General features: G+C 50.4%; 2 protein-coding genes, 1 non-coding gene and 1 pseudogene across 5 annotated transcripts; all 4 read right to left on the reverse strand.

Annotated features, from left to right (window-relative positions):
• Positions 1–1,801: 1,801 nt before the first annotated feature.
• DPEP2 (dipeptidase 2) lies at positions 1,802–24,076 on the reverse strand. Of its 3 annotated transcripts, XM_058440296.1 has the most exons (12): positions 24,040–24,076; positions 23,055–23,177; positions 7,347–7,656; positions 6,907–7,033; positions 6,461–6,590; positions 6,235–6,376; positions 5,501–5,570; positions 5,210–5,386; positions 4,436–4,520; positions 3,720–3,795; positions 2,265–2,400; positions 1,849–2,173 (listed from the first exon to the last, which is right to left on the reverse strand). In XM_058440296.1, the coding sequence occupies exons 3-12, from the start codon at positions 7,613–7,615 to the stop codon at positions 1,919–1,921; spliced, it is 1,467 nt and encodes a 488-aa protein (XP_058296279.1). In that variant the 5' UTR covers positions 7,616–7,656; positions 23,055–23,177; positions 24,040–24,076; the 3' UTR covers positions 1,849–1,918. The 3 variants fall into 3 exon arrangements, with proteins under 3 accessions (XP_058296278.1, XP_058296279.1, XP_032013588.1); XM_032157697.2 differs by lacking the exons at positions 23,055–23,177; positions 24,040–24,076 and adding an exon at positions 8,610–8,660; XM_058440295.1 differs by lacking the exons at positions 23,055–23,177; positions 24,040–24,076 and having other exon boundaries at positions 1,802–2,173; positions 7,347–7,803.
• On the reverse strand, positions 16,371–18,963 carry LOC116470610 (lysine--tRNA ligase-like; annotated as a pseudogene).
• Positions 22,078–24,280, reverse strand: DPEP2NB (DPEP2 neighbor). Its single transcript, XM_032157698.2, has 2 exons — positions 24,214–24,280; positions 22,078–23,022 (listed from the first exon to the last, which is right to left on the reverse strand). Exons 1-2 carry the CDS (start codon positions 24,278–24,280, stop codon positions 22,718–22,720), a joined length of 372 nt encoding a protein of 123 aa, XP_032013589.1. The 3' UTR covers positions 22,078–22,717.
• Positions 24,281–26,256: 1,976 nt separating this feature from the next.
• LOC116472012 (U6 spliceosomal RNA) lies at positions 26,257–26,364 on the reverse strand. Its single transcript, XR_004248937.1, has one exon. It is a non-coding gene; the product is annotated as a U6 spliceosomal RNA (small nuclear RNA).
• Between the last annotated feature and the right edge of the window lie 1,379 nt (positions 26,365–27,743).

The raw sequence follows: 27,743 nt of genomic DNA on the forward strand, positions 1-27,743 counted from the left end.
AGTAGAGATGGGGTTTCACTGTGCTAGCCAGGATGGTCTCGATCTTCTGACCTTGTGATCCACCCGCCTCAGCCTCCCAAAGTGCTGGGATTACAGGTGTGAACCACTGCTCTCAGCCTATTTTAAATTGTTTTGCCGGGCATAGTGGCTCACACCTGTAATCTCAGCACTTTGGGAGGGCAAGGTGGGTGGATCACTTGAGTCTGGCAGTTTGAGACCAGCCTGGGCAACATGGTGAAACCTCATATCTACAAAAAATACAAAAATTAGCTGGACATGGTGGTGCGCGCTTATGGTCCCAGCTACTCTGGAAACAGAGCGGGGTAGATCACTTGAGCCCAGGGGGTTGAAGCTGCAGTGAGGCATGATTGTGCCACTGCACTCCAGCGGTGACAGAGACCCTGTCTCAGGAAAAATAAAAAGTATTATTTTAATGGGCAGCCCCCAGAACTGGAAGAGGTTCAGAGGACTCCCTATTTCCTACATTAGACATGTGAAAGGAGAGGGCATGAAGTTACAATTAATTTTTTATGTTATCAAAATAATACATAAGCACAGTTTAAAATGTTTGCTTATGGTTGGCTAGGTAAATCAAAGTTACCCTACTCCATCTGGGCACAGTGGCTTACTCCTGTAATCCTAGCACTTTGAGAGGCCAAGGTGGGAGGATTGCTTGAGTCCAGGAGTTCGAGACCAGCCTGGGCAACATAGGGAGCTCCCTGTCTCTATAAAAAAATTAAAAATCCTCCTTCTAAGTGAAGTAATGAAAAAAGAAAGCTGGCCGGATGCGGTGGCTCAGGCCTGTAATCCCAACACTTTGGGAGGCCGAGGTGGGTGGATCATGAGGTCAGGAGTTCGAGACCAGCCTGGCCAATATGGTGAAACTCCTTCTCTACTGAAAAAAGAAATCAGCTGGGCATGGTGGTGTGTGCCTGTAGTCCCAGCTGTTCAGGATGCTGAGGCTGGAGAATCGCTTGAAATTGGGAGGCTGAGGTTGCAGTGAGCCGAGATCACACCACTGCATTCCAGCCTCGGCAACAGAGCGAGACTCCATCTCAAAAAAAAAAGCCAGGCCCGGTGGCTCACACCTGTAATCCCCCAGCACTTTGGGAGGCCTAGGCGGGTGAATCGCCTGAGGTCAGGAGTTCAAGACCAGCCTCACCAACAAGGTGAAACCCCATCTCTACTAAAAACACAAAAATTAGCTAGGCATGGTGGCGGGCGCCTCTAGTCCTAGCTGCTCCGGAGGCTGAGACAGGAGAATTGCTTGAACCCGGGAGGCGGAGCTTGCAGTGAGCGGAGATTGTGCCACTGCACTCCAGCCTGGGTGACAGACCGAGGCACTCTCTCAAAAAAAAAATCAAGAAAGTGAAAATAAAAATAAAATTAAATTAGCTGAGTGTGGTGGCGCACGCCTATAGTCCCAGCTACTTGAGAGGCTGAAGCAGAAGGATCATTTGAGCCCTAGAGTTCAAAGCTGCAGTGAGCTATGATTGTGCCACTGTACTCCAGCCTGGGTGACAAAGTGAGACTCTGCCTCAAAAGTAAATAAATAAATAAATAAATAAAAATTTAAAAAAAGAGATGAGTTACTCAGAGGGAACACAGAATAGGGTCCACCTCCTGCCACCGGATCCACCACTGTTTTCGTCCAGTGCTGAGCCCAACCACCTGGGTCACCTCGGGCTCCTGTCAACAGTCTTTCCTTGAACAACTGGTGGCTGAAATGAAGGATCCTTCACCAACCACCAGCATTGGGAGATGATGCCACCAGTCCCCACTGCAGAGAAGGAAACTCAGGTCTGGTTCTATGTCCAAAACATTTATTTTCAGGAAATATTTGTGCCTGCACAACAGGGGAACTTTGTGGGGTGTCTGTGGCTTCCTACAGTGACATCTGGCAGGACTAACTGGGTCATCAGAGCCACAGAATAAGGACCGGGAAGGTGGCCACAACTGCGAGGACTGGGGCCATGTAGGGGGAGGACTCTGAGAGTGACCACTTGGCTGATAACTTGAGTGTCCAGTGTATGGGAATCTCAGCGAGTTTCTGGCCTGAAGTCAGACTCTGTCTCTGACGCAGACGTGAGAGGTCGGAGTGGCAGGAACTGCTCAGCTGCTTATCCGGGAACTTGTCCTCCAAGGGACTTTGCCATTTGTTTTCTTCCTGTACCTAGAGGTGGCAGTCGGTGCTCAGCTTCCACAGCTCTCCTCGACACACCTCCTCAGACCCCTCGGCTACTCTCTTGCCCAGCCCAGAATACCTTTTCCACTTGTCTGAAGACCCGCAGCAGGTTTCCGCGAAGGACACCCTGAAGCTCTTCCTCACTCCAGCCACGACTCAGCAGCTCCTCTATCAGGACCGGGTATGTGGACACGTCTTCCAGCCCCTGAGGGAATCTGTGTGGCCACCAGCCAGTGGGTTTCAGACCTGATTCCCTGATCATGACTCAGAACCACAGTCCAGGGTCTATGAAACCCCAGCCCTGGTCAGGTATGGGAAGTGGAGACTTAGAGTAGGTAATTCTCCTCTGCTCTTCATCCTTTAGAAGGAGGCCTCAACCTCCTTGAATATTTATCAAAACTTACTGAATCATACTATTAAGATCTATGCCTTTTACTGAATGCAAATATCCCCCCTACCAACCAGAGTTAAAAAGAAGAAAATGGCCAGGTGTGGTGGCTCACACCTGTAATCCCAGCACTTTGGGAGGCCAAGGTGGGCGGATCACTTGAGGTCAGGAGTTTGAGACCAGCCTGGCCAACATGGTGAAACCCAATCTCTACTAAAAATAGAAAAACGAAAGAAAGAAAATTAGCTGGGCATCATGGCACACACCTGTAATCCCAGCTACTTGGGAAGCTGAGGCAGGAAAATCGTTTGAACTCAGGAAGCAGAGGTTGCAGTGAGCCGAGATTGCACCACTGCACTCCAGGCTGAGCAACAGAGTGAGACTCTGTCTCCAAAAAAGAAAAGAAAAGAAAAGAAGAAGAAAAGGCCCAGTGAGGTAGCTCAGGCCTGTAATCCCACACTTTAGGAGGCCAAGGCAGGAGAATCACTTGAGTCCAGGAGTTCAAGACCAGCCTGGGCAACATAATGAGACCCCATCTCTGCAAAATATAAAATTATCTGGGCATGATGGCACATGCCTGTAGCCCCAGCTACTTGCAGGCTGAGATGGCAGGATCGCTTGAGCCCAGAAAGTCAAGGCTACAGTGAGCCAAGATTGCGCCACCGCACCCAAGCCTGGCCGACAAAGCAAGACCCTGAGAAGAAGAAGAAGAAGAAAAGGAAGGAAGAAAAAGGAAAAGGAGAAGAAGAAAGAAGGAGGAGGAGGAGACAAAGAAGAAGAAGGGGGAGGAAGAAGAGAAGGAGAAGGAGAGGAAGAGCTTCAGAAAACAGTAGTTGCAAACGTGGCCACTGTGCACAGGGCGGAGAAGATGGTCAGCTCACACCAGACCTTGCTGATGGTCTGCTCAGAGAGAGTGGGTCTACTGGGCCTGGGGGTACATGCAGTGCTGGGCAGATGAGCTCTGTCTGGTGGTTTGGCCAAGTATAATGTCCTAGAGTGGGGTCACTGGGATGAAGACAAACAGGAGAGCCCAGGGAACTGATCCCGGGAGTGTGGTCAAGGCCTAAAGGACATGATGACTATGGTGACCACGAAGGCCCCATTGCTGTATAGCTAGCCCAAGACAAGCCACAGGGAAGCACTCACTTGCCAGCCCCATCATAATCTCCACCAATCCCGATGAACTTGGATCCGATGACTGCCTTGATGTGGTCGAAGTGATCTGGGGAGGGGGCAGGTGGAGAGTCGGCTGCGTAGGGCTTCCAGGGTAGGGGTGCCACTGGGGCTGGATGGCACTGAGTCTCCTTCTTGCAGCCTGTGGGCCAGGCAGGCTGATTCCTTCATGGCCTGCCACATAGCTTGGCAACCTGAGAACCCTGAGGTTTGACCTGAATGGATTCAGCTGGTTCTGGCCTGGATTTCAGGTTTGGAGTGGATCCACAGAGCCACCTGTCTGGGCCATTTCCCACCTAGGATTAAACCTGCCTCTAGTCTCTTTGAGAACCTGGTAGGAACTCTTTTCTATGGTTGTGGGAGATGACAGAGGGACAAAGAGTACAACTGACAAAGACCCCAGAGACCTAAGGGGCCTTCCAGTCTCTTGGCCAGAGGCTGAGGAAGGGTGCTTTGGGGATCCCCCGCAGAGGCGCAGATAGTTAGCACTCAGGTTCTATGTGTGGCTTCCTCCCTTATACCCATTAGGACCGCAGCACTGACTCTGGCTGCACCTCCATGTGACCAACGTGCTGTGTACTGTCCATCATTGCATTTTTTTCAGTGAAACCACTGGGACAGTCCTGGGGCCCTCCCAAGTCTTCAGGTGCAAATCAGAACTGTTCAGAGAGCCCGGGAGAGGGGGTTACCTGCCACAGTGGACACATTGGCTGATGGGTTGCACTGTATTACTCCCATGGACAAAGACACCATCACGACGCCACCGTTCTTCTTCTGCAGGGGCGGGCAAGTGGACACTCAGCCTGGCCCCTCAGCAAACTGCATTCCTGCCCTGCCACCCTCTGGATCCCTGGAGAGGGTGTTCAGCTCTGGCTTCAGGAGTCAGAGGAAACTTCACCTCTCTGGTTTTGTGTGAATGGAGGAGTCTAGGCCCTGGTCTGGCATAGGTGTCTTGGTACTTGCTTTGAGGAGTAGAGGAATATACATATTTACCATCTAGAACCCCCCATTCCTGGCTGTGGACTGTGGGGTTGTGGGGCAAAAGATGTTCAGCCTGAAGTTGGAGGAAGTGGAGGGAGCAGGGCCTCAGGTTCGAGGGCTCCTATTTTTTGTTTTTGTTTTCTGTGGCAGGGTCTCACTCTGTCACCCAGGCTGGAGTGCTGTGGCACGATCTTGGCTCACTGCAACCTCCACCTCCCGAGTTCCAGAGATTCTCCTGTCTCAGCCTCCCAAGTAGCTGGGATTACAGGAATATGCCACCATACCCGGCTAAATTTTGTATTTTTAGTAGAGACGGGGTTTCCCCATGTTGGCCAGGCTGGTCTTGAACTCCTGACCTCAAGTGATCAGCCCACCTCAGCCTCCCAAACCGCTGGGATTACAGGTATGAGCCACCGTGCTTGGCCTAAGGGCTCCTGGTTTGAACCTCTTGCTTTAGGTTCCTGGGCTGGGCAGTTTCTCACCAGAAGCTGCAGGATGTCATCAGGAACATTCCGAGCACTGTTGCACACACTCCGGGCAGCCGAGTGGGAGAAGATCACAGGTGCCTGTGACACTTCCAGGGCCCGCCGTGCCACAGAATCTGAGACGTGGGACAAGTCTACCATCATGCCCAGGCGGTTCATTTCTGCCACCACCTTCTGCAGGGACATGTTGGGAGAAGGGTGTCAGGGGTGCACATGTATATACATTTATTTGTAAGCAGCTGGGGTGTGCACATTTGTTTGGGGTGGAGTGTGAACCAGGGTCCTCACCTCACCAAAGTCAGTCAGCCCGCTGATGTTGTTGTAGAAGGAGTGGACGCCCTTAGCTGAGCTCTCTGCCCTGTAGGGTGGCCAGGAAGCAGTCTGACTCGTAGCTGTTCCTTGGCCTCCAGAGCCTAGAGGCCCTACCCACCCTCCATCCCTGCAATCCCCTGAAACAAAAATAGGGATATAAAATGGGCCCTGCAAATGGGCCATGCCTGGCAGCAGGAGGGTCCTGCTGGGTCCAGTCTTTTTTTTCCTTTTATCTCTCTTTTTTTTTTTTTTTTTTTTTTTTTTTTTTGCGATAGAGTCTCACTCTGTCACCCAGACAGGAGTGCAGTGGTGCCATCTCAGCTCACTGCAACCTGCACCTCCTGGGTTCAAGAGATTCTCATGCCTCAGCCTCCCGAGTATCTGGGATTACAGGCACGGACCACCACACCTGGCTAATTTTTGTGTTTTTCGTCAAGATAGGGTTTCACCATCTTGGCCAGGCTGGTCTCGAACTCCTGGCCTTAAGTTATCTGTCTGCCTCAGCCTCCCAAAGTTTTGGGATTACAGGCATGAGCCACCGCGTCTGGCCAGGGGTCAAGTCATATTCTGAAAACCAGAATCCCAGCTCCCCTCCCCACTCCAGAGTCAGTGCCAGATCCCATGGGTAAAGCTTGTTCTGGGCCCACAGTGACCTCAGGCACATCTCTGCCCCTGCCTCAGCGGTCCCACACCATCTGCACTAGGCTCACCAGGGCGTGTTGCAGGTGTGGGTGAGCGTCAGGTAGCGCACTCCTAGCATGTAGAAGGTACGTAAGATGGAGAGGCTATTGTCCAGCGAGTGACCACCCTCCACACCGATGAGGCAGGCCAATTTCTGTGTGTCGTTCAGAGCTGGGGGCAGGTAGGTCAGGTGATTACTTTCGAGGGCTGGAGTAGCTCAATCAAGTTCCTAACACTTCCCATCAACTCGCCTACCTTTAGCCGAGGTCACAAGCTCCAGCTCAGAATAGGAGGCACACATGCGGCGTATGAGGTCAATCTGCTCCAGGGTGAGGCGCAGGGCATCCCGGTCCTGGGTCTGGCATGGCACATAGGCCGACCAGAACTGGGGAGAAGGCCAGGGTTTGGCTTGGACGGGGGCTGCTTTGGAGGACCCTGGACTGCTCACAGCCTCCACAGCTGACACAGCACCCAGTGGGCCAGGAGGCCACATGTAATGTACTGCTTCTTCCACGGGGTCTTCCTGGCCACCAAGCTGGCTCACTGTAGCCTCTGCAGCCCCCAGCATCCATATCATGACACTTTTTGGGTCATTATGGTAACTGAGTTCTCATGTGACTAACTTGTGATCTCTAGGGTCCCCACTCTCCCCAACATCCCCCAGCAGCCATGTTGTGGCACCTCATGTATCCCTGTGGTACCTGGGCGCCCACGAGGCCATCTCTAAGCCTGTCCAGGTTGGTCTGGCCGTAGCTGAAATTGCGCAGGTTAACATCCTGTAGCCCTTTCTGATAAACCTGCCTTAGGACCAGGGGCAGGTCGTTGTGGCTGGAGGGATGTCAAGGCAGGGTCAGGTGAAGAACAGACAGATGGGCCTCTTAGCCCTCCAGTTCAGGAAGGACACATCTGGGGATTCCCATTCCTCATTGTCACATGACTATACTGAGACCCCTTGAGGCCCGGGCTAGGAGTGCCCACCCAAGAGGGGGTGACAGAGGGGAAAGGGTACCCATGCATGACGGGAGAGAGAGCATCCAGGGGTGGTGTGAGGGAGCCGCCTCCACAGCCCTGCATACTCTGGGACCCTCCCTTGCCCAGGAGTGTGCTCAGCTCCCATCGCCCCCTTGCAGCAATTACGCACCCGTCCACGAGCGGGAATTCCCGCATCAGGGCCCGTGCCTGCTCTCGCAGGCCCTGGGTGCTGGGACTACTGAGTGTGGTCGAGGGAGCGTAGGTGCCCGGCATGGTGTGGGCTCTGGGGGCGCCCAGCGTGTTGAGGGCTCTGGGGGGGCCTGGCGTGGTGTAGGCGCAGGTTACAGGCTGGAGCAGCAGCAGCAGGAGCAGGAGCAGCAGACTCAGCAGAGGCCACCGACCAAACGTGCCAGGACCCTCGAGGCCCGAGGGCTGCATGTTGTGCAGGGCCGGGCAGGCAGGGGTGTCAGTCAGAGAGCCTGAGAGGGGTGGGAGAGGGGCAGAGCGCGACGATGAAGTACCGACCATTCAGGCCACCCGGCGGCAGCGGCGGCGTGGCCTCAAGAGGAGGGTAACGGAGTCACGGGGCCCCGCCAAGTTTGTGTGGAGAGCGGCGGCACCGCCCAGTGCGGCCACCAGGGGGCTCCTAGCCCTCCCGTCGTCATCCCCAAGGTCACTCCTGCCGGCTGGGCGGATCCCTGTCCTGGGAGCCCACTTGCGGCCTGTCTCAGGACCCTCCACCCTCCCTTTTACCCCTCCCACTGTCCCCAGGGGGCCGACCCAGGTGGCTCCTCTGCTGCCCCTAGGCTCCCTCTCTAAGAGAGAGGGCCTGGGGTGCTTCTCCCAAACAGTGGCCCTCTGCCCTGCCCTGGGAGATCTGCGGACCACGTCATGTCCCCAACCGCCTGCAACGTGTCCCGGCCACACCCAGGGCCACATGTGTCCCCGTGACCACAGTGCTCTGGGCTCTGGATTTCCTGGTGCTGGGTTGTGTGGGTGGGTGTGGGGGAGAAGACAGGCTCTGGCAATGAGGGGTTAACTCTGTGGACTGGATTCAGGAAGGGGCCCCCTGGCCCTGACTTACTCTCTCCCATAACTTAGGCCCTCAAGCCTATACCCTGGGGACTCTCCCAGCTACTAGGACCTGTGAGGAGCACTCCTCTGCCCCCAGCCCCGACCCCACATTCTCCAATCAGCCTTAGGAAAGAGCTCCTTCCTAAGGAGCTGCCACACCTCCCCAGGACCCCAGTGGAGGGATGAGAGCGGAGCAAGCATCTGGCCACTGCCAGGGAACATTCACTCAACAGAGCAGGAACCCACACAGCCATCTGCATAGAAGGAAATGAAGTCTTGTCTAGGGCAGCAGAGTCCCCGACCACAGCACCTTCCTCCTAGAGCTTCTGGCTGACCTGCTGGCCAGGATACCTCCTACCTCCTTGAGGAAGCCCCGGCCTCGTCCAGGTCAGGAGTAAGGGGCCCGAAGAAAGGCCTGCCACCTGGGTTCTGCAGCCACAGTCCTCTTATCTTGTGGCTCCTGTGGCTTGAGCTCTCACAGAAACCTCCAGGGCTGAGTCCCTTCCTTGATGACAAGCCCCACCCCATTCCCGGCCTGGGGCCCTCAACCTAGGTGCCTCCTCCAGGAAGGACCCCCAACCACACAAGGACACAATCACACATGCACAGGGGATGTGCCGGCTCACAGAAGCCCCACCACCTGAGAGCTTCCGGGACTGTGGCCAAACCCCTTCGTTCTCAGAGACCTTTGCCTCCTCCTGCCCCTCAGGCTCTCAAGACTCTGCTCTGAACCTTGGCACCCCTGGAGCCGCTTCATCTTTGGAGTCTCCCCCACGTGGCAGGGCTGATCAGTGCACGGGTAGTGTGATCTAAGCCTGACGACGACTAGAGATTCAAGAAGGCCTCCTAAAAAGAAAATGAGCCAGCTCTTCCAAAGGGACTGGAGGTCCCAAGCTACCCAGGAGGGGAGGTGATCCCAGCTTTGATGTATTTTAGGGACTGCACACTTGATGTTGCCCAGTGTCTGCTGTCCAGGAGGAAGGCAGATCGATGGCCAAGTGCTCGAGGTGGGTTAACTCTTACGTCTACTGCTGCCAAAGGGGGCCTTTTTTTGTTTGTTTGTTTTGAGACAGAGTCTCACTTTGTTGCCCAGGCTAGAGTGTAGTGGCACAATCTTGGCTCACTGCAATCTCAGCCTCCTGAGTTCAAGCGATTCTTGTGCCTTAACTTCCCGAGTAGCTGGGACTACAGGCATGCACCACCACGCCCAGCTAAATTTTGTATGTTTAGTAGAAATGGGGTTTTGCCATGTTGCCCAGGCTGGTCTCGAACTCCTGGTCTCAAGCAATCTGCCTGCCTCAACCTCCCAAAATGCTGGTATTACTGGAGTGAGCTAACGCACTTGGGCTTTTTTTTTTTTTTTTTTTTTTTTTTTATTAAAGACAGTGTCTTGCCGTCTTGCCCAGGCTGGTCTCAAGTGATGATCTGGCAAGTGATGATCTCACCTTGGCCTCCCAAAGTGCTGGGAGTATAGATGTGAGCCACTGTGCCCAGCCCTGCTGGAGGGTTCTTTAGGGAGGCCCACTGCAGACGGTCAGTCCTCTTGGGCTGTGCTTCAGAGAACAGTAGGGCGTGTCCCAGATCTGGGTGGTTTGGGTACCCCAACACAGGCTTCCCTCCTTCTCTCCATCATCCATTGCTGGTCAGCAGCCCCCCAAACCCACTGGAATAGTAAGAGGGAGGAGAAGCTCTTGGATTTGCTGGTCTCCAGGTCAAAGATGTGGGTTCAGGGATAAACAGTTTATTCTCCTGAGAGCCCCAAGAGGTATGGGGCATAAATAATGAGGAACTGAATCTGATAATTATGTGTTATATGTATTGAAACATCACTGGTTGGGGCGCAGTGGCTCACACCTGTGATCCCAGCACTTTGGGAGGCCGAGGTGGGCGGATCATCTGAGGTCAGGAGTTCGAGACCAGCTTGGCCAACATGGGGAAACCCCCTCTCTATTAAAAATACAAACATTAGAGGCCGGGCGCAGTGGCTCACGCTTGTAATCCCAGCACTTTGGGAGGCCGAGGCGGGCGGATCACGAGGTCAGGAGATCGAGACCACAGTGAAACCCCGTCTCTACTAAAAATACAAAAAATTAGCCGGGCGCGGTGGCGGGCGCCTGTAGTCCCAGCTACTCGGAGAGGCTGAGGCAGGAGAATGGCGTGAACCCGGGAGGCGGAGCTTGCAGTGAGCCGAGATCACGCCACTGCACTCTAGCCTCGGCGACAGAGCGAGACTCCATCTCAAAAAAAAAAAAAAAAATACAAACATTAGCCGGGCTTGGTGGCGCGCGCCTGTAGTCTCAACTACCTGGGAGGCTGAGGTGGGAGAATCATTTCAACCCAGGAGGCAGAGATTGCAGTGAGCCGAGATTGGGCCACTGCACTTCAGCCTGGATGACAGAGCGAGACCCTGTCTCCCCCCGCAAAAAACAACAACAACAACAACAAAAATCACTATGTACCCCATGAATATGTGCAAATTATTATTTTTATTGTTTTTGAGATAAGGTCTTGCTCTGTCACCCAGGCTGGAGTGCAGTGGTGCAGGCTCAGCTCACTGCAGCCTTAACCTCTCAGGTTCAATCAATCCTCCCACTTCAGCCTCCCGAGTCTGGGACTACAGGTACTCGCCACCACACTCGGCTAATTTTTTTTTTTTTTTTTTTTTTAGAGACAGTGTCTCACTATATTGTCCAGGCTGGTCAATTATTATTTGTCAGTTTGAAAAATTTAAAAATAAGGAAGGGGTAGGTAGGAATAAATAAATAAAAGCTGACAGAGTAGGTGGGGAGAATTCAACTTTTCTTTTTTTTTTTGAGACAGAGTTTTGCTCCTGTTGCCCAGGCTGGAGTGCAATGGTGCGATCTTGGCTCACTGCAACCTCCACCTCCTGGGTTCAAATGATTCTCCTGCCTCAGCCTCCCGAGTCACTGGAATTACAGGCATGCGCCATCATGCCTGGCTAATTTGGTATTTTTTAGTAGAGACGGGGTTTCTCCATTTTGGTCAGGCTGGTCTTGAACTCCCGACCTCAGGTAATCCACCCACCTCGGCCTCCCAAAGTGCTGGGATTATAGGCGTGAGCCACCGCACCCGGCCAACTTTTTAAATTTTTTTTAAGCTTCTCTCCAGAGCCCAAATGTCTGACCTCCTGGGACTTGGAGTATCTGCTAGCTCAGCAGAGGCAGGCTGAGTTGAGCCAGTAAAGGCGAGCACTGTCTCTGGAGATAAGCCAGACAACACAATTTTCCATAATATGCAACTTCAGTCCTCAAACTTGGCCTTGAGGGGACCATACAAAGCAAATCACAGAAATGCAAACACACCTAGACTTGAAGTTGCAGTGAGCACTATGACGACACCATAGCATTCCAGCCTGGGTGACAGGGCAAGACCCTGTCTGTAAAAAAATAGATAATGATGATATTATATTATTATTATTATTATTATTATTTTTTTTTTTTCTGAGACAGAGTTTCATTCTTGTTGCCCAGGCTGGAGTGCAATGGTGCAATCTTGGCTCACTGCAACCTCTGCCTCCCGGGTTCAAGTGATTCTCCTGCCTCAGCCTCCCGAGCAGCTGAGATTATGGGTGCATGCCACCACTCCCGGCTAATTTTTGTATTTTTAGTAGAGATGGGGTTTTGCCATGTTGGCCAGGCTGGTCTCAAACTCCTGACTTCAGGTGATCCGCCTGCCTTGACCTCCCAAAGTGCTGGGATTACAGGCATGAGCCACCCTTGACCCTTGGCCAAATTATTTATTTATTTATTTATTTATTTATTTATTTATTTATTTATTTATTATTTATTTATTTATTTATTTATTTATTTATTTATTTATTTATTTATTTTGAGATGGAATCTCGCTCTGTCGCCCAGGCTGGAGTGCAGTGGCACGATCTTGGCTTACCGCAAGCTCCACCTCCCGGGTTCACGCCATTCTCCTGCCTCAGCCTCCCGAGTACCTGGGACTATAGGTGCCCGCCAACACGCCCGGCTAATTTTTTGTATTTTTAGTAGAGACAGGGTTTCACCGTGTTAGCCAGGATGGTCTCAATCTCTTGACCTCGTGATCCACTCACCTTGGCCTCCCAAAGTGCTAGGATTACAGGCATGAGCCACCGCGCCCAGCCTAAATTTTTTTAAATGAAAGAAATAGGTATGGCTTTTCTGTAGGGAATGGGCTGGAGGCCAGGAGATCAGGAGGGGATAAGGAATGAAGGGGCCTGTACGGGGGAGAAGCAGTGGGAATAGGAAGGAAACATTCCTGGGAGATGTTTGGAGGTTGAACCCACAGGATTTGGAGATGCTTTGAAGCAGGGTTGGTGGGAGACAGTAAGGAGGAATCAGCAGTGACACTTAGGGTCGGCTCTGGAATCAGGCCCTGAGTTTCCCTGCCTCTGCCTTGTTTCCACTCTGCCCACTGCTAGCATCTAGCTAACTTAGACTGTAGCCTCTGACTCCAAATTATCCCTGTGCTCAGGTCTGTGCCACTGATATTGGCAGCTCCTAAGACAAGACTTCACTAGTGTGTGCTGTTTCCCTGCAAGGGGAAGGGCACAGAGATGGCTTTGGGTGAGGTTATGGGGAGGATAGACCACCTCGTTGGCTAACACTTGTTTACCTTTGGGGCATGAGTGTTCATGTGAGCCATGATGCCTGGCCTGTTCCTCTTTTAACAAAATCTGGTAGGACACGGTGGCTCATGCCTGTAATCCCAGTAATTTGGAAGGTCGAGGTGAGAGGATCTCTTGAAGCCGGAGGTTTGAGACCAGTCTAGGCAACATAATGAGAACTCTCTCTAAGAAAAAAAAAAAAAAGGAAAAAAAAAAAAAAGGTGGTGCATGCCTGTGGTTCCAGGTACTTAGGAGGCTGAGGTGGGAGGTTCGCCTGAGCCCAGGAGTTTAAGGTTGCAGTGAGATATGATTGCACCACTGCTCCCTAGCCTGGGCAACAGAGTGAGACCCCATCTCTAACAAAACAAAAACAAAATCCAGTGCATCCTCTTGCCTAAAGTTCTTCTGTGGCTTCTCATTGCAGAAATCTACCAAATTTCTTTCTTTGGCTTTCAACTCCTGGAGAGTCTGCTCTCACCAGCCTCTCCAGTCTCAGCAAATAGCACAAAACTTCCTGTCCTCCAAAATCTGGCCACCTCAGTGATGCTATGTCCCACCACACGGAGCCTTGGCACAACCTCAGCCTCCAACTGGTAGTGCTGTTGAGGCAAGGCCAGGATAGGAAATCTTGCTACCAGGAAGGAGTAGGTGGGTGAACAGCTTTTCCCTCTACTTCCTCTTCTATGCAGTGTTTGCATAAATCAAGACCTGCAGAGGAAGCAGCAGTAGAAACAGTTTGCTCCAAGGACCAAACTTATTCTGGTGTGCCGCTCACTCGCCCCTACTCATCTCCAGTGTATTTCAAGAGTATGCGGGGAAGGAAAAAGTCAGGCTGAGTTATAGCTGCACAGGCTGCCTCCCATGCTCAGAGTGCAGGGGTGGGGTGCAGCTGGGGCTTACTCAGTATCCAGCAGTGCCCAGATGATGATCATCTGCATCCAAGCCCCTCTGGTCCTGGAGACTCATGCTTCCCTTTGATGTCGCCCTGGATCTGCTCCCATGATGTCTGATACAGACAATTCCCAAGAAACAATAGTCTTCCAAGCCAGAAAACAGCCTGGCCACCGTAGACAACATCCTCCAATCACCAAGCTGAAGCCACCCTTCCTGAAACGGCAAATAGCTAACATAACATTTTTCTTCCACAAAAGGAAGTCAATGTTTACCTTTCTAGGAGAAGTGCAATAACCCCAAATGCATCTTTATCTCCTGAATGCATCTCGAACCTTCTCCTCAACCCCTACCAACCCCTACCCCGCCAGCCTCTCTGTCCAACATTCCTGGGGTATTTTTTTTTTTTCGGAGTGCGATAGCACGATCTCGGCTGACTGCAACCTCCACCTTCCAGGTTCAAGCGATTCTCCTGCCTCAGCCTCCCAAGTAGCTGGGATTACAGGCATGCACCACCAGGCTGGCTAATTTTTGTATTTTTTTTTAGTAGAGATGGGGTTTCACCATGTTGATCAGGCTGGATTGTCTCAAACTCCTGACCTCGGGTGATCCACCAGCCTCGGCCTCTGAAAGTGCTGGGATTACAGGCATGAGCCACTGCGCCTGGCCTTTTTTCTTTTCTTTTCTTTCTTTCTTTTTTTTTTTTTGAGATAGGATCTTGCTCTGTTGCCCAGGCTGGAGTGCAGTGGTGCCATCTTGGCTCACTGCAACCTCCGCCTGTCAGGTTCAAGCAATTCTCCAACCCCAGCCTCCCTAGTAGCTGGGGCTACAGGCACGCACCACCATGTCCAGCAAATTTTTGTATTTTTGGTAGAGACGGGATTTCACCACATTGGCCTTGAACTCCTGGCCTCAGGTGATCCACCTGCCTTGGACTCCCAAAGTGCTGGGATTACAGGCCTGAGCCACTGTGCCTGGTCCTGGGTTGCTTTTTGATGGAGATGATTTATGACTTGGGTCCCATGTGTACCATTGAGTTCCTCTTGCAGCTGGGCTCTGCCTGATTTCAGGCAGTACAGAGGATCTGGGACACAAGGTTGCATGCTATCCCATGTCCTTGAGGTAGTGCCATCAGCCGAGGGTGGGGAGGAGGCTGGAGGGCCCTGGGGTGCAGGAGCTGGATCCAGCAAGGCCTTTAAAAGTATCTCGGGCCGGGCGCGGTGGCTCACGCTTGTAATCCCAGCACTTTGGGAGGCCGAGGCGGGCGGATCACGAGGTCAGGAGATCGAGACCACAGTGAAACCCCGTCTCTACTAAAAATACAAAAAATTAGCCGGGCGTGGTGGCGGGCGCCTGTAGTCCCAGCTACTCGGAGAGGCTGAGGCAGGAGAATGGCGTGAACCTGGGAGGCGGAGCTTGCAGTGAGCCGAGACTGCGCCACTGCACTCCAGCCTGGGCGACAGAGCGAGACTCCGTCTCAAAAAAAAAAAAAAAAAAAAAAAGTATCTCAGGGGACAGGAGGTGGTGGCTCATGCCTGTAATCCTAGCACTTTGGGAGGCCGAGGCATGAGGATCACTTGAGGCCAGGAGTTTAAGACCAGCCTGGGAAACATGGTGAGACCCCTTCTCTACAAAAAAATTTTTTTTTTCTTTTTTGAGACGGAGTCTTGCTCTGTCGCCCAGGCTGGAGTGCAGTGGCGCGATCTCGGCTCACTGCAAGCTCCTCCTCCCGGGTTCACGCCATTCTCCTGCCTCAGCCTCTCCGAGTAGCTGGGACTACAGGCGCCCGCCACCACGCCCGGCTAATTTTTTGTATTTTTGGTAGAGACGGGGTTTCACCGTGGTCTCGATCTCCTGACCTCGTGATCCGCCCGCCTCAGCCTCCCAAAGTGCTGGGATTACAAGCGTGAGCCACCGCGCCCGGCAAAAAAATTTTTAAAAAGTAGCTGGGCATGGTGGCACATGCCTGTAGTCTCAGCTACTCAGGAGGCTGAGGTGGGAGAATTGCTTGAGCCCAGAAAGAGGCCACAGTGAGCTATGGTTGCTCCACTGCATTCCAGCCTCTGGGAAAGAGCAAGACCCTGTCTTAAAAATAAAATACCTTTTCTGAAACATTTTTTGTAAGATTAAAAAAACAGAAAAAGAAAAAGAAAGGAAGGAAGGAAGAAAGGAAAGAAGGAAGGAAAGACGGAAGGAAGGAAGAAACAAAAGAAAAAAAAAGAAAAGAAAAGAAAAATTTTAAAAGGTTGGATATGGTGGCTCACGCCTGTAGTCCCAGCACTTTGGGAGGCCAAGGCAGGTGAATTGCTTGAGCTCAGGAGTTCGAGAGCAGCCTGGGTGACATGATGAAGCCCCGTCTTTACAAAAAATACAAAAATTAGCCAGGTGTGGCGGTGCATGCCTGTATTCCCAGCTACTTGGGAGGCTGAAGCAGGAAAATTGCTTGAACCCGGGAGGCGGAGGTTGCAGTGAGCTGAGATCGTGCCACTGCACTCTAGCCTGGGCAACAAGAGTGAAACTCTGTCTCAAAAAAAAAATTTCCTTTTAGAGACAGGGTTTCACTGTGTTGTTCACTGAAACTTCAAACTCCTGGGCTCAGGCAATCCTCCTGCCTCAGCCTTCCGAGTTGCTGGTAGAGTCTGTGAGAAACATGGTGACTCGGTCAATACCCATGCCCCAGGCAGTTGTGGGGGACAGCCTGTATTCCAAGGTGGCACAGAAGTTTTCATCTATGAACATGGCCTCATCATCACCTGCGTCCTTAGCCTGTTCTTTAAAAAGCTGCCGCTGCTGCATAGCATCATTTAGATCAGTGTAGGCATTGCTTATTGCTTTCTTTATGACAAATAGCTTAAAGCGCTGGGTCAAACCTCTTTAGAGTGGTGCCATTTAGCCAAAGGGCTCATTATCTGGGGGTGATCACAGATGAATGTAGAATTGTTGCAAATCACTTCCAGGAACTCCCCCCACAAGCTTGTCAAGGAGCCTGGCTGTGGTCGTAGGTGGAGGGCACGCAATAGCATTTGCACACAGATATTATCAAGAATTTTGCCAAATGCTTCAGTTTCAAATAGGTTATTTTCTGGCAGCTTCACCCCCAGGGCTTTCTCAAGCTCTTCTATCATGCTGATTCTCCGGAAGGGTAGGGTGCAGTCAATATTGCAGGCTTATCCCTCTGGGACATCTGGGTAGTAGGTGACCTTGTAACTACCCGTATTATGCTTCACCATCCCTGGAACCATCTTCCCTGTGATTTCCATGAGATTGTGATAGTCTAGGCCACGTAGAACTCAGGGGTGCTGAACTCAGGATTTTACGTCAAATCAATTCCTTCATTCCAGAACTGGAATGCAATTTCATAAACCTGGTCAATGCCACCAACCACTAGCATCTTATGGTAGAGTTCTGGAGCAGTTCATGTGCAGCTTGTTGTGATAAGTGATGAAAGGCTTGGTCATAGCTCCCCTGGGATGACGTTCATTCATGGGAGTTTCAATCTCTAGGAATCCCAGCTCATCCAAGAAACTTTTTTTTTTTTTTTTGAGACAGAGTTTTGCTCTTGTTGCTCAGGCTGGAGTATAGTGGTGCAATCTTGGCTTACTGCAACCTCCACCTCCTGGGTTCAAGTTATTCTTCTGCTTCAGCCTCCTGAGTAGCTAGGATTATGGGCACCTGCCACCACGCCCATCTAATTTTTGTATTTTTAGTAGAGGTGGGGTTTTACCATGTTGTCCAGACTGGTCTCGAACTCCCGACCTCAGGTGATCTGCCTGCCTTGGCCTCCCAAAGTGCTGGGATTACAGGCGTGAGCCACTGCGCCTGGCCTAAGAAACTTACTATACATGTGATGATCTTACAGCAGATGATAAATTTCTGCCTCATTCATTCAGGATCAAGTCCAAGTATCTCTGACCATACCTTGTTTCCTTGTCTTTGAGGCCAAAGTGAAGATGAGGTAACATATGCAAGCAAGGCCACAGCAGTGTGATCTCATAGGGAATGAAGCTCAGCCCATCCTTCTTGGTTTTTCCCAGGATTCCCCTGAATTCCAATTAAGTTTCCCCAACGCAGTTTGTTATTAATATGAATAAATTATTCTTCCTGAAATTATAATTCCTGAAATTGGCCATGACTTGCAACTTGACCCCCTCTGCTCAAAGATCATAGAAGTTCATGGCCCGGCACTGTGGCTCACGCCTATAATCCCAGCACTTTGTGAGGCCAAGGCAGGCAGATCACCTGAGGTTGGGAGTCGAGATCAGCCTCACCAACATGGAGAAACCTCGTCTCTACTAAAAATACAAAATTAGCCAGGCGTGGTGGCGCACGCCTGTAATCCCAGCTACTAGGGAGGCTGAGGCAAGAGAATTGCTTAAACCTAGGGAGGAGGAGGTTGCAGTGAGCTGAGATTGTGCCATTGCATTCCAGCCTGGGCAACAAGAGTGAAATTCCATCTCAAAAAAAAAAAAAAAAGAAAAAAGATCATAGAAGCTCAGCTTTCCTCCAAAAGCTTTTTTGGCATGGATCCTATCTGCCATGTTTAAGGTGATATCAGTCAGGAGATCCCCAGTTTGCAGGTGACACTATTCTGGGATGAAGTCAGTGAGGGAGATGTCTACATGGATCTCGATGGGGTATGGGTCTTTCCCATTGACCTACCTGACTGCAAATCTTTTTTTTTTTTCTCAGACAGAGTCTCACTCTGTTGCCCAGGCTGGAGTGCAGTGGCTCAATCTCAGCTCACTGCAACCTCCACCTCCCAGATTCAAGCGATTCTCCTGCCTCAGCCTCCCAAGTAGCTGGAATTACAGGCATGTGCCACCATGCCCAGCTAATTTTTGTATTTTTAGTAAAGATGGGGTTTCATCATATTGGCCTCGAACCCCTAACTTCAAGTGATCTGCCTGCCTCAGCCTCCCAAAGTGCCAGGATTACAGGTGTGAACCACTGGGCCTGACCTTAGCTGTGGATCTTGTAGTACTGATTTGGGTCCAGGTTCTCCTCCTCAGGACCCACACCGTTGTCAGTGGTATGGTTGGTGGCAGCAGCAGTGACCTGGGCTTAGCTGTTTCTCACTGAGCTCTTACTGCTTGGCCGCCTTCTCTGCCACTTTCTTCTCGGCTTTCAGGTATCTCTTCAGCTTGTTCTTGCTCAGTTTTGACTCACCACCATCCACTTTAACCTTGGCTCCTTGTACTGCAGTCATCTTCCTGGAGGGCCTGACCCAAAAGTCTGTTTTTTTCTTTTTATTTATTTTTTTTTTTGAGATGAAGTCTCGCTCTGTTCCTCAGGCTGGAGTGCAGTGGCGCAATCTTGGTTCGCAGCAACTTCTGCCTCCAGGGTTCAAGCGATTCTCGTACCTCATCCTCCAGAGTAACCAGGACTACAGGCACCCACCACCATTCCCGGCTAAATATTCACATTTTTAGTAGGGACAGGGTTTTGTCATGTTGGCCAGGCTGGTCTCGAACTCTGGGCCTCAAGTGATCCTCCCGCACCAGCCTCCCAAAGTGCTGGAATATAGGCATGAGCCACTGCGCCTGACCCTGTTTTTTGTTTTTTTCATGTGGCCGTGTACTTAAGGAACCAGCCTTATTGTGTGGGTGAGAAAATTGAGCAGCTGGTCAGATGAGGGGTTCCTTCAATCCCTCCACTTTCAGCTGCTGCCTCTAGGAAAGGCCTCAAATTCCTTACCTCAGCCTTCTGGGATTACAGGCGCATGCCACCATGCCTGGCTAATTTTTTTATTTTTAGTAGAGACGGGAGTTTCTCCATGTTGGCCAGGCTGGTCTCAAACTCATGATCTTAAGTGATCTGCCCACCTCAGTCTCCCAAAGTGCTAGGATTACAGGCGTGAGCCACTGCGCCCAGCCTCAAATTCCTTACATCTATCCGGACATCCCTTCCTGATCACCCACTGGTGCTGGCCATTTGCTGGGGTGTGCAGTGAGGCGGCTGGATAAGTCTCCAGCTATCACATGTGCTGGCATAAGCACATGGGGGTGGAGGGTGGGCTCTGTAGGGGCCCCAGGATCCAGGAGCCAGTGCTAACCAAACATCTAGACAACATGTGTGATTTCACATTTAACCTCAAATTCAGACTTGCTGTCTCTTTTGCTTAACCTAGTCTGCTCATCCCCCAGGGCTATCAGACCTGTTTCTGCAAAAACACAGTGAAGTCACAGCACACCCTGCCCTGGAGCTCTCTAAGCTTCCTGTTTTTATGCAGAAAGCCTGCCCTCCTGTGAAGCTGACCATGTGAGATCTCACTGACTCTGCATCTGGGTGAATCTGAGAAGCTTAATTAAAAACAACAACACAAAACTTTTTTTTTTGAAACTGTATCTCACTCTGTGGCCTAGGCTAGAGTGCAGTGGTGCCGTCATGGCTCACTGCAGCCTCAAACTTCGGGGCTCAGGTGATCCCCTCACTTCAGCTTCCCGAGTAGCAGGGACTACAGGGTGGTGCCACCACACTCAGCTAATTTTTTTTTTTTTTTTTGGTAGAGATGGGATTTCACCATGTTGCCCAGGCTGGTCTCAAACTCCTGGTCTCAAGTGATCCTCCCACCTTAGCCTCCCACAGGTTGGGATTACAGGCATGAGCCACTGTGCCCAGACCAAAAAACTTTTTATAGGGAAAATTGCAAATACATGAGAGAGGAGAGAGAAAAGTGTATTAAATCCCATATAGCCATCACCTAGTTTCAAAGATTATCAACTGATGCCTTATTTCATTTATACTCTCACTCACCCCTTTCTACAGATTATTTTAAAGCAAATCATAGACATCTATTTCATCCATTTTTAAGTATGCCTTTCTAAAAGGTAAGGGCTCTTTTTAGGCTGGGCACGTGGCTCTTGCCTGAAATCACAGCACTTTGGAAGGTTGAGGTGAGTGGATCACCTGAGGTTAAGAGTTGGAGACCAGCCTGGCCATCATAGCGAACCCCATCTCTGCTAAAAATACAAAAATTAGCCGGGTGTCGTGGAGGGCGCCTATAATCCCAGCTACTCAGGAGTCTGAGACAGGAGAACTGCTCGAACCCAGGAGGCAGAGATTGCAGAGAGCTGAGTTCGTGCCACTGCACTCCAGCCTGGGCGACAAGAGAAAGACTCTGTCTCTAAATAAATAAATAAATGGTAATGGCTCTTTTTAAAAGACAACTATAAGCCAGGTGCACTGGGCCATTCCTGTAGTCCTAGTTATTTGGGAGGCTGAAACAGGTGGATTGCTTGAGCCAAGGAGTTTGAGGCCAGCCTGGGCAACATACTAAAACCCTGTTTCCGAAAAATAAAATAAAATAAATATATAAATAAATGGCAATTACCATACCATTATGACCCTTATAAAAGTTAACAGTACTTTTCTTTTAAAATTTGTAGAGACAGGGTCTTTTTTTTTTTTTTTTTTTTTTTGAGACAGAGTCTCCCTCTGTTGCCCAGGCTGGAGCGCAGTGGGGTGATCTCGGCTCACTGCAAGCTCCGCCTCCTGGGTTCACACCATTCTCCTGCCTCAGCCTTCCGAGTAAGTGGGACTACAGGCGCCTGTCACCATGCCCAGCTAATTTTTTTGTATTTTCAGTAGAGACGGGGTTTCACCATGTTAGTCAGGATGGTCTCGATCTCCTAACCTCGTGATCCGCCCGCCTCGGCCTCCCAAAGTGCTGAGATCAGGCGTGAGCCACCACGCCTGGCCAATTTTTGTATTTTTAGTAAGATGGGGTTTCATTGTGCTGGCCAGGCTGGTCTCAAACTCCTGACCTCAGGTGATCCACTGCCTCAGCCTACCAAAGTGCAGGGATTACAGGAGTGAGCCACTGTGCCTGGCCAAGACCCCATCTAAGAAAGACAGAGAGAGAGAAAAGAGGAAGAAGAGGAAGAAGAAGGAGGAGAAGGAGAAGAAAGAAGAAAGAAGAAGGAAGAAGAAGAGAAAGAAAGAAGCTGGGCATGGTGGCTCACACCTGTAATCCCAGGACTTTGGGAAGCCAACGTGGGCAGATCTTGAGGTCAGGATCGAGACCATCCTGGCCAACATGGTGAAACCCCGTCTCTACTAAAAATACAAAAATTAGCTGGGCGTGGTGGCAGGCGCCTGTAGTCCCAGCTACCGGGGAGGCCGAGGCAGGAGAATGGCGTGAACCCGGGAGGTGGAGCTTGCAGTGAGCCGAGATAGTGCCACTGCACTCCAGCCTGGGTGACAGAGCGAGACTCCATCCAAAAAAAAAAAAAAAAAAAAAAAGAAAGAAAGATGATCAAGTCAAACATTGTTATGGAAAAATAATTTTTTAATCTTTTTTTGTTTAATTGAGCAGTAGGGACCTCACTGGGGCCATAATGGGCAGGAAATGAAGGAACACGTGAGCTTCAGGAGGATGTTGCTCAACTTCCTCCTTATTGTTCTTGCTGTAGGTGGCAGGTCTCCCCAGGTCTCTTTCTTCTACCTCCTGAGATGCCAAGCAGGAGGCTTTCTCCTGCTGTGACTAGCCATGGGCTGCTGCTTCCAGTTTCAGCAAGTCCTGGCCCTCCTGGTTTGTGCTGGTAGTTGCTGGCAGTGACTCAAAGCAAAAGCCCATCTGGTAGACCAGGCCCTTACTGGGCTATGCTGCACTCCCTCTCTGCACTTGGCTCCGCGGCTAGCAGAGTGCAGACTATTTCTTTCTTCTGCCCAAAAAGGGACTCTGGAGAGTTGAGTAGAGGAACATCAGGTTTTCTTCCAGGCCGGCTTCAGCCTTGGGATGTTCAAAGCAAGCTCTCATTTTAAACCACAGTTTCTGAGGCTCCTTGCCCATGGGTAGTTAGCATGGAAGGGGGCTTCTGGATGAGGAAGGGGCTTCTGGATGAGGAAGGCTTAGGTAGAATGACTCAGGCTCTATCTGCAGTGGTGGGCAGGGGAGGTCACCACAGAAGAGGCATTAGCTGTCTTAGACAGCTAAACATTTGTCGTTTCTCCCAAATGGCTCAGCCAGCAAGCTTCTGTGGGGTCAGTCTCCTGCCACTATGCTCCAAGCACTGAATTTTGGGGCTAGAGCAACCCAGGTCTTTATCTGACTCTGTCTTAGCTTGACGTCTCTTGGGAGCACGGCTAGGGGCTGGCTTCTCTGCTTCAGCCTTTGTTGGGGTGCCCAAAGGAGCATCCCCATGGGCCCGGTAGCCACCAACCAGGCAGTACGTCTCCCCATGCCAGCCTACCTGAGTTTCTCCACACCCTCGGTAGAGAACATGGTAGTGCCCAGGTGTGGGAGGAGAAGTGGCAGTCACTGCAGCTGGAAAGAAAACCAGAATTAGTCACTTTTACCTTATACATTGTGCTGCTACGGCCTCCCCTCTCTTGTGACTCTTCCTGAGAAGTCTTTTCATCTTCTTTGCATCCCAGACACAGCCTTGGACTATCACCTCTATGTGTCCCTAAGACAGGATGCTGGCTGTGAAAACAGTTATGTGGAGCCTGTGTCAGCAGCAGGAGACCAGGAGATCTTCCTCATCCCTTCCATGACCAAAAAATACATTTCTTAAGGTCTCACATCTCAGGCTTTAATGGAAGTTATTTTCAAGTTTTGTAAAAAATGATCTACTATCAGCCAGGTGGGGTGGTTCACGCTGGTAATCTCAGCACTTTGGGAAGCTGAGGAGGGAGGATCACTTGAGTCCAGGAGTACCAGCCTGGCCAACATGGTGAAACCCCGTCTCTACTAAAAATACAAAAAATTAGTCAGGCACGGTGGCACGCACCTGTAGTCCCAGCTGCTTGGGAGGCTGAGGCAGGAGAATCACTTGAACCTGGGAGGCAGAGGTTTCAGTGAGCCAAGATCGCACCACTGCATTCCAGCCTGGGTGACAGAGCGAGACTAAAATAAAAACATCTAATACAAATTGGTGGGCCAGGCACAGTGCCTCACGCCCGTAATCCTAGCATTTTGGGAGGCTGAGGTGGGCTGATCACTTGAGCTCAGGAGTTCAAGACCAGCCTAGGCAACATGGCGAAACCCTGTCACTACTAAAAATAGAAAAAATTAGCTGGGTGTGGTGGCGCGTGCCTGTAGTCCTAGCTTCTAGTGAGACTGAGTTGGGAGAATCCCCTGAGCCCAGGAAGTTGAGGTTGCAGTGGGCTGTGATTATGCCAGTGCACTCCAATCTGGACGACAGAGAACCTGTCTCAAAAAAAAAAAAAAAAAAAAAAAATTCAGACCAGCCCCAGCAACATAGCAAGACCCCGTCTCAATTAAAAAAAAAAAAAAAAAAGTTGAAAACCTTTCTGAACACCTGCTCAGATGACATTTCACTTGCCTTTAGCAGTGAGCAGGAACACTGTGGATCCCTGAGTGGCCATGCCCTCGATATTACTTATGGCTGGGAAAGCTCTGAGGTGTGGTGGGCCAGCCCAAAAGGAACGTTTCAGCCAGGTGAAGCTGTGGGTACAGCAACGCCTCCTGTATAGATGCCCCTTTTATGCCTACCTGCTGCGCTGCCCTCCCAGGGGACAGAGGACATGTTAGAGAGAATATAGAGGATCCGGTCAGACATTCTCTCTCAGCCAACCAAACAGATTGGTATCTCACAGAGAAATGGTAGGGAGGTTTCCCTAGGACGCAGGTGTGTAGTCACGCTGCCATGGAAACTTTGAAAGCTTGTGAGGTCATCACTACCCTGTGAAGTCACATAAGGAATCTGTGACCTAAGGGGCAGGCTTCGGGCCTTCAGGGTTTTGTGGAGGAAAGCAGGGCAGAGATAGAGAAGAATCCTGTCTGGGCCCTCCAATCCAGCCCTCCCTACAAATGCCTAGTAGCCACTCTGTGGGGCACATCTGTCAGCTGGTACAAGCCCCAATGACCACAGGAGGGCAAGAGTAACCTAAATTCTGAGATGAGCTGGAGAGGCAAGATTAATCTAAGAGATAGGTAGCCACGCACTGGTGCTAAGCAATCAACAGCAGGAGGGGCAGAGATTGGGATGGACAAAGGGATCATGGAAGGCTCCTTCAAGCTGGACTTGAAGGACAAGTGAGATCTGGACACAGGCAAAGTGTAACTGCCCAACGGGTTCCCCTTGCCACTGCCTAGACAAAGCTGATTTATCAAGACAGGGAAATTGCAATAGAGAAAGAGTAATTCACGCAGAGCTAGCTGTGCGGGAGACTGGAGTTTTATTATTACTCAAATCAGTCTCCCTAAGCATTCAGGGATCAGAGTTTTTAAAGATAATTTGGTGGGTGGTGGGCAGTGAGTCCGGAAAGCTGATTGGTTGGGTCAGAGATGAAATCATAGGGAGTTGGCTTGGGCTTGGCAGCTCATGCTTGTAATCCCAGCACTCTGGGAGGCTGACCAGCCTGGCCAACATGGCGAAACCCCTAAAAAAACAAAAATTAGGCTGGACCTGGTGGCTCATGCCTGTAATCCCAGCACTTTTGGAGGCCAAGGTGGGCGGATCACGAGGTCAAGAGATTGAGACCATCCTGGCCAATATGGTGAAACCCTGTCTCTACTAAATACAAAAATTAGCTGGGTGTGGTGGCATGTGCCTGTAGTCCCAGCTACTTGGGAGGCTGAGGCAGGAGAATCCTGAACCCGGGAGGTGTGGGTTGCAGTGAGCTGAGATCCAGCCATTGCATTCCAGCCTAGTGACAGAGCGAGACTCTGTCTCAAAAACAACAACAACAACAACAACAACAACAACAACAACAACAACAAAAACAAAAGCAAAAGTTAGCCGGGCATGGTGGCGCTGTCTGTAATCCCAGCTAGCTACTTGGGAGGCTGAAGCACTGAAACCCAGGAGGCAGAGATTGCAGTGAGCCAAGATCATGCCACTGCACTCCAGCCTAGGCAACAGAGTGAGACTCCATCTCAAAGGAAAAAAAAAAAAAGAAATCATAGGTAGTCGAAGGTATCCTCTTGCCCTGAGTCAGTTCCTGGGTGGGGGAGCCACGAGATTGATCTGGGTGGTGTCAGGTGATCCATCAAGTACAAGGTCTTTTTTATTTTATTTATATTTTTTGAGATAGAGTCTCACTCTGTTGCCCAGGCTGGAGTACAGTGGTGCAATGATCTTGACTCACCGCAACCTCCCCCTCAAGGGATTCTCGTGTCTCAGCCTCCTGAGAAGCTGGGACTACAGGCGCCCGCCACCATGCCCAGCTAATTTTTGTATTGTTAGTAGAGACAGGGTTTTGCCATGTTGGCCAGGCTGCTTTCAAACTCCCCCGTCCTCAAGGGATCCGCCCGCCTTGGCCTTCCAAAGTGTTGGGATTACAGGCGTGAGCCACTGCGCCCAGCTAATCAAGTGTAGGGTCTGCAAAATATCTCAAGCACTGATACTATGTCATATATATATAACATATATATGACACGTATGTATATATGTATACACACACACACACACACACATATATATCTATATATATATTTTTGAGACAGATGCCTCGGCCTCCCAAAGTTCTGAGATTACAGGCATGAGCCACCACACCCGGCCTAGGTATATAATTTTAAAAAATTAAAAAATTAACAAATACAGAACACTTCATGGATTTGCATGTCATCCTTGCACAAGGGGCCATGCTCATCTTCTCTGTATAGTTCCAATTTTAGTATACGTGTTGCTGAAGCGAGCATGATCTTAGGTTTTATATAGTGATGTTATCCCCAAGAGCAATTTGGGGAATGGTTAGAATCTTGTAGCCTCGGCCGGGCACAGTGGCTCACACCTGTAATCCCAGCACTTTGGGAGGCTGAGATGGGTGGATCACTTGAGGACAAGAGTTCAAGACCAGCCTGGATAACATGGTGAAACCCGTCTCTACTAAAAATACAAAAAATTAGCTGGGCATGGTGGTGGGTGCCTGTAATCCCAGCTACCCAGGAGGCTGAGGCAGGAGAGTTGCTTGAACCCGGGAGGCGGAGGTTGCAGTGAGTCAAGATAGTGCCTCTGCACTCCAGCCTGGGCAACAAGAGTGAGACTCCATCTCAAAAAAAAAAAAAAAAAGAATCTTGTAGCCTCTAGCTGCATGACTGCTAAACCATAATTTCTAATCTTTTGGCTGATTTTGTTAGTCCTACAAAGGCAGTCTAGTTCCCAGGCATGAAGGGGGTTTCTTTTGGGAAAGGGCTGTTATCTTCTTTGTTTTAAACTTTAAACTATATACTATAAACTAAGTTCCTCCCAAAGTTAGTTTAGCCTATGCCCAGGAACGAACAAGGACAGCTTCTAACAGAGGTTAGAAGCACGATGGAGCTGGTTAGGTCAAATTTCTTTCACTGTCTCGGTTGTAATTTTGCAATGGCGGTTTCAAGAGGAGAGGGAATATGTTCCAATTAAGAAGACTGAAAACATACAGGCTCTTCTTGACTTTGTTCTGCCCCAAATGTAAATTCATAGCACCCTCACATTTCTACCACCTTAAGATTCAAGAATGCCAAGAGGTTAGGGGTCCATCCAAGGTCATACAGGTAGCAGAGAGGCATTCTGATCAGCAGGGCTTCATTTGGGGCTCCAGATTTATAGCTGTTAAGAATGTGAGGACAAGCTCATCACATTTAAAGGTCATGTACACTGGGAGGTATGTTAAATGTGCCCCAAGGCAAAATGAGGCTCCCAAATGACTGTATGAAGTGCGAATGATGGTTCTATTTTTAAAATTTATTCTTTTTTCAGAAACAGCGTCTCACTTTGTCATCCAGGCTAGAATACAGTGGCACCATCATAGCTTACTGTAACCTGGAACTCCTGGCCTCAAGTGATCCTCTTGCCTTGGCCTCCCAAAGTGCTGGGATTATAGGAGTGAGATGTCACATCTACAGATGAACCTATTTTGACATGAAATTCAAACAAATTCATGACAAGATAAGAATCCCAAGTGACTGGCCAGGCGCCTTGGCTCATGTCTGTAATCCCAGCACTTTGGGAGGCTGAGGCAGGCGGGTCACTTGAGGCCAGGAGTTCACAACCAGCCTGGCCAACATGGTAAAACCCTGTCTCTACTAAAAATATAAAA

This window comes from Hylobates moloch, unplaced genomic scaffold (genome assembly GCF_009828535.3).
Source record: "Hylobates moloch isolate HMO894 unplaced genomic scaffold, HMol_V3 SCAFFOLD_6, whole genome shotgun sequence".
In the NCBI taxonomy this organism is placed as follows: domain Eukaryota; kingdom Metazoa; phylum Chordata; class Mammalia; order Primates; family Hylobatidae; genus Hylobates; species Hylobates moloch.

Coding starts and splice junctions, on each gene's coding strand:
- DPEP2NB (XM_032157698.2), bottom strand. CDS start 24,280: ATGTCTGACCGGATCCTCTATATTCTCTCTAACATGTCCTCTGTCCCC. Junction 23,023..24,213: donor CTGGGAGGGCAGCGCAGCAG/GTAGGCATAAAA, acceptor TTTTCTTTCCAG/CTGCAGTGACTGCCACTTCT.
- DPEP2 (XM_058440295.1), bottom strand. CDS start 7,705: ATGGTCGGTACTTCATCGTCGCGCTCTGCCCCTCTCCCACCCCTCTCA. Junction 7,034..7,346: donor GAATTCCCGCTCGTGGACGG/GTGCGTAATTGC, acceptor ACATCCCTCCAG/CCACAACGACCTGCCCCTGG. Junction 3,796..4,435: donor CAATGTGTCCACTGTGGCAG/GTAACCCCCTCT, acceptor CCCCCTCCCCAG/ATCACTTCGACCACATCAAG.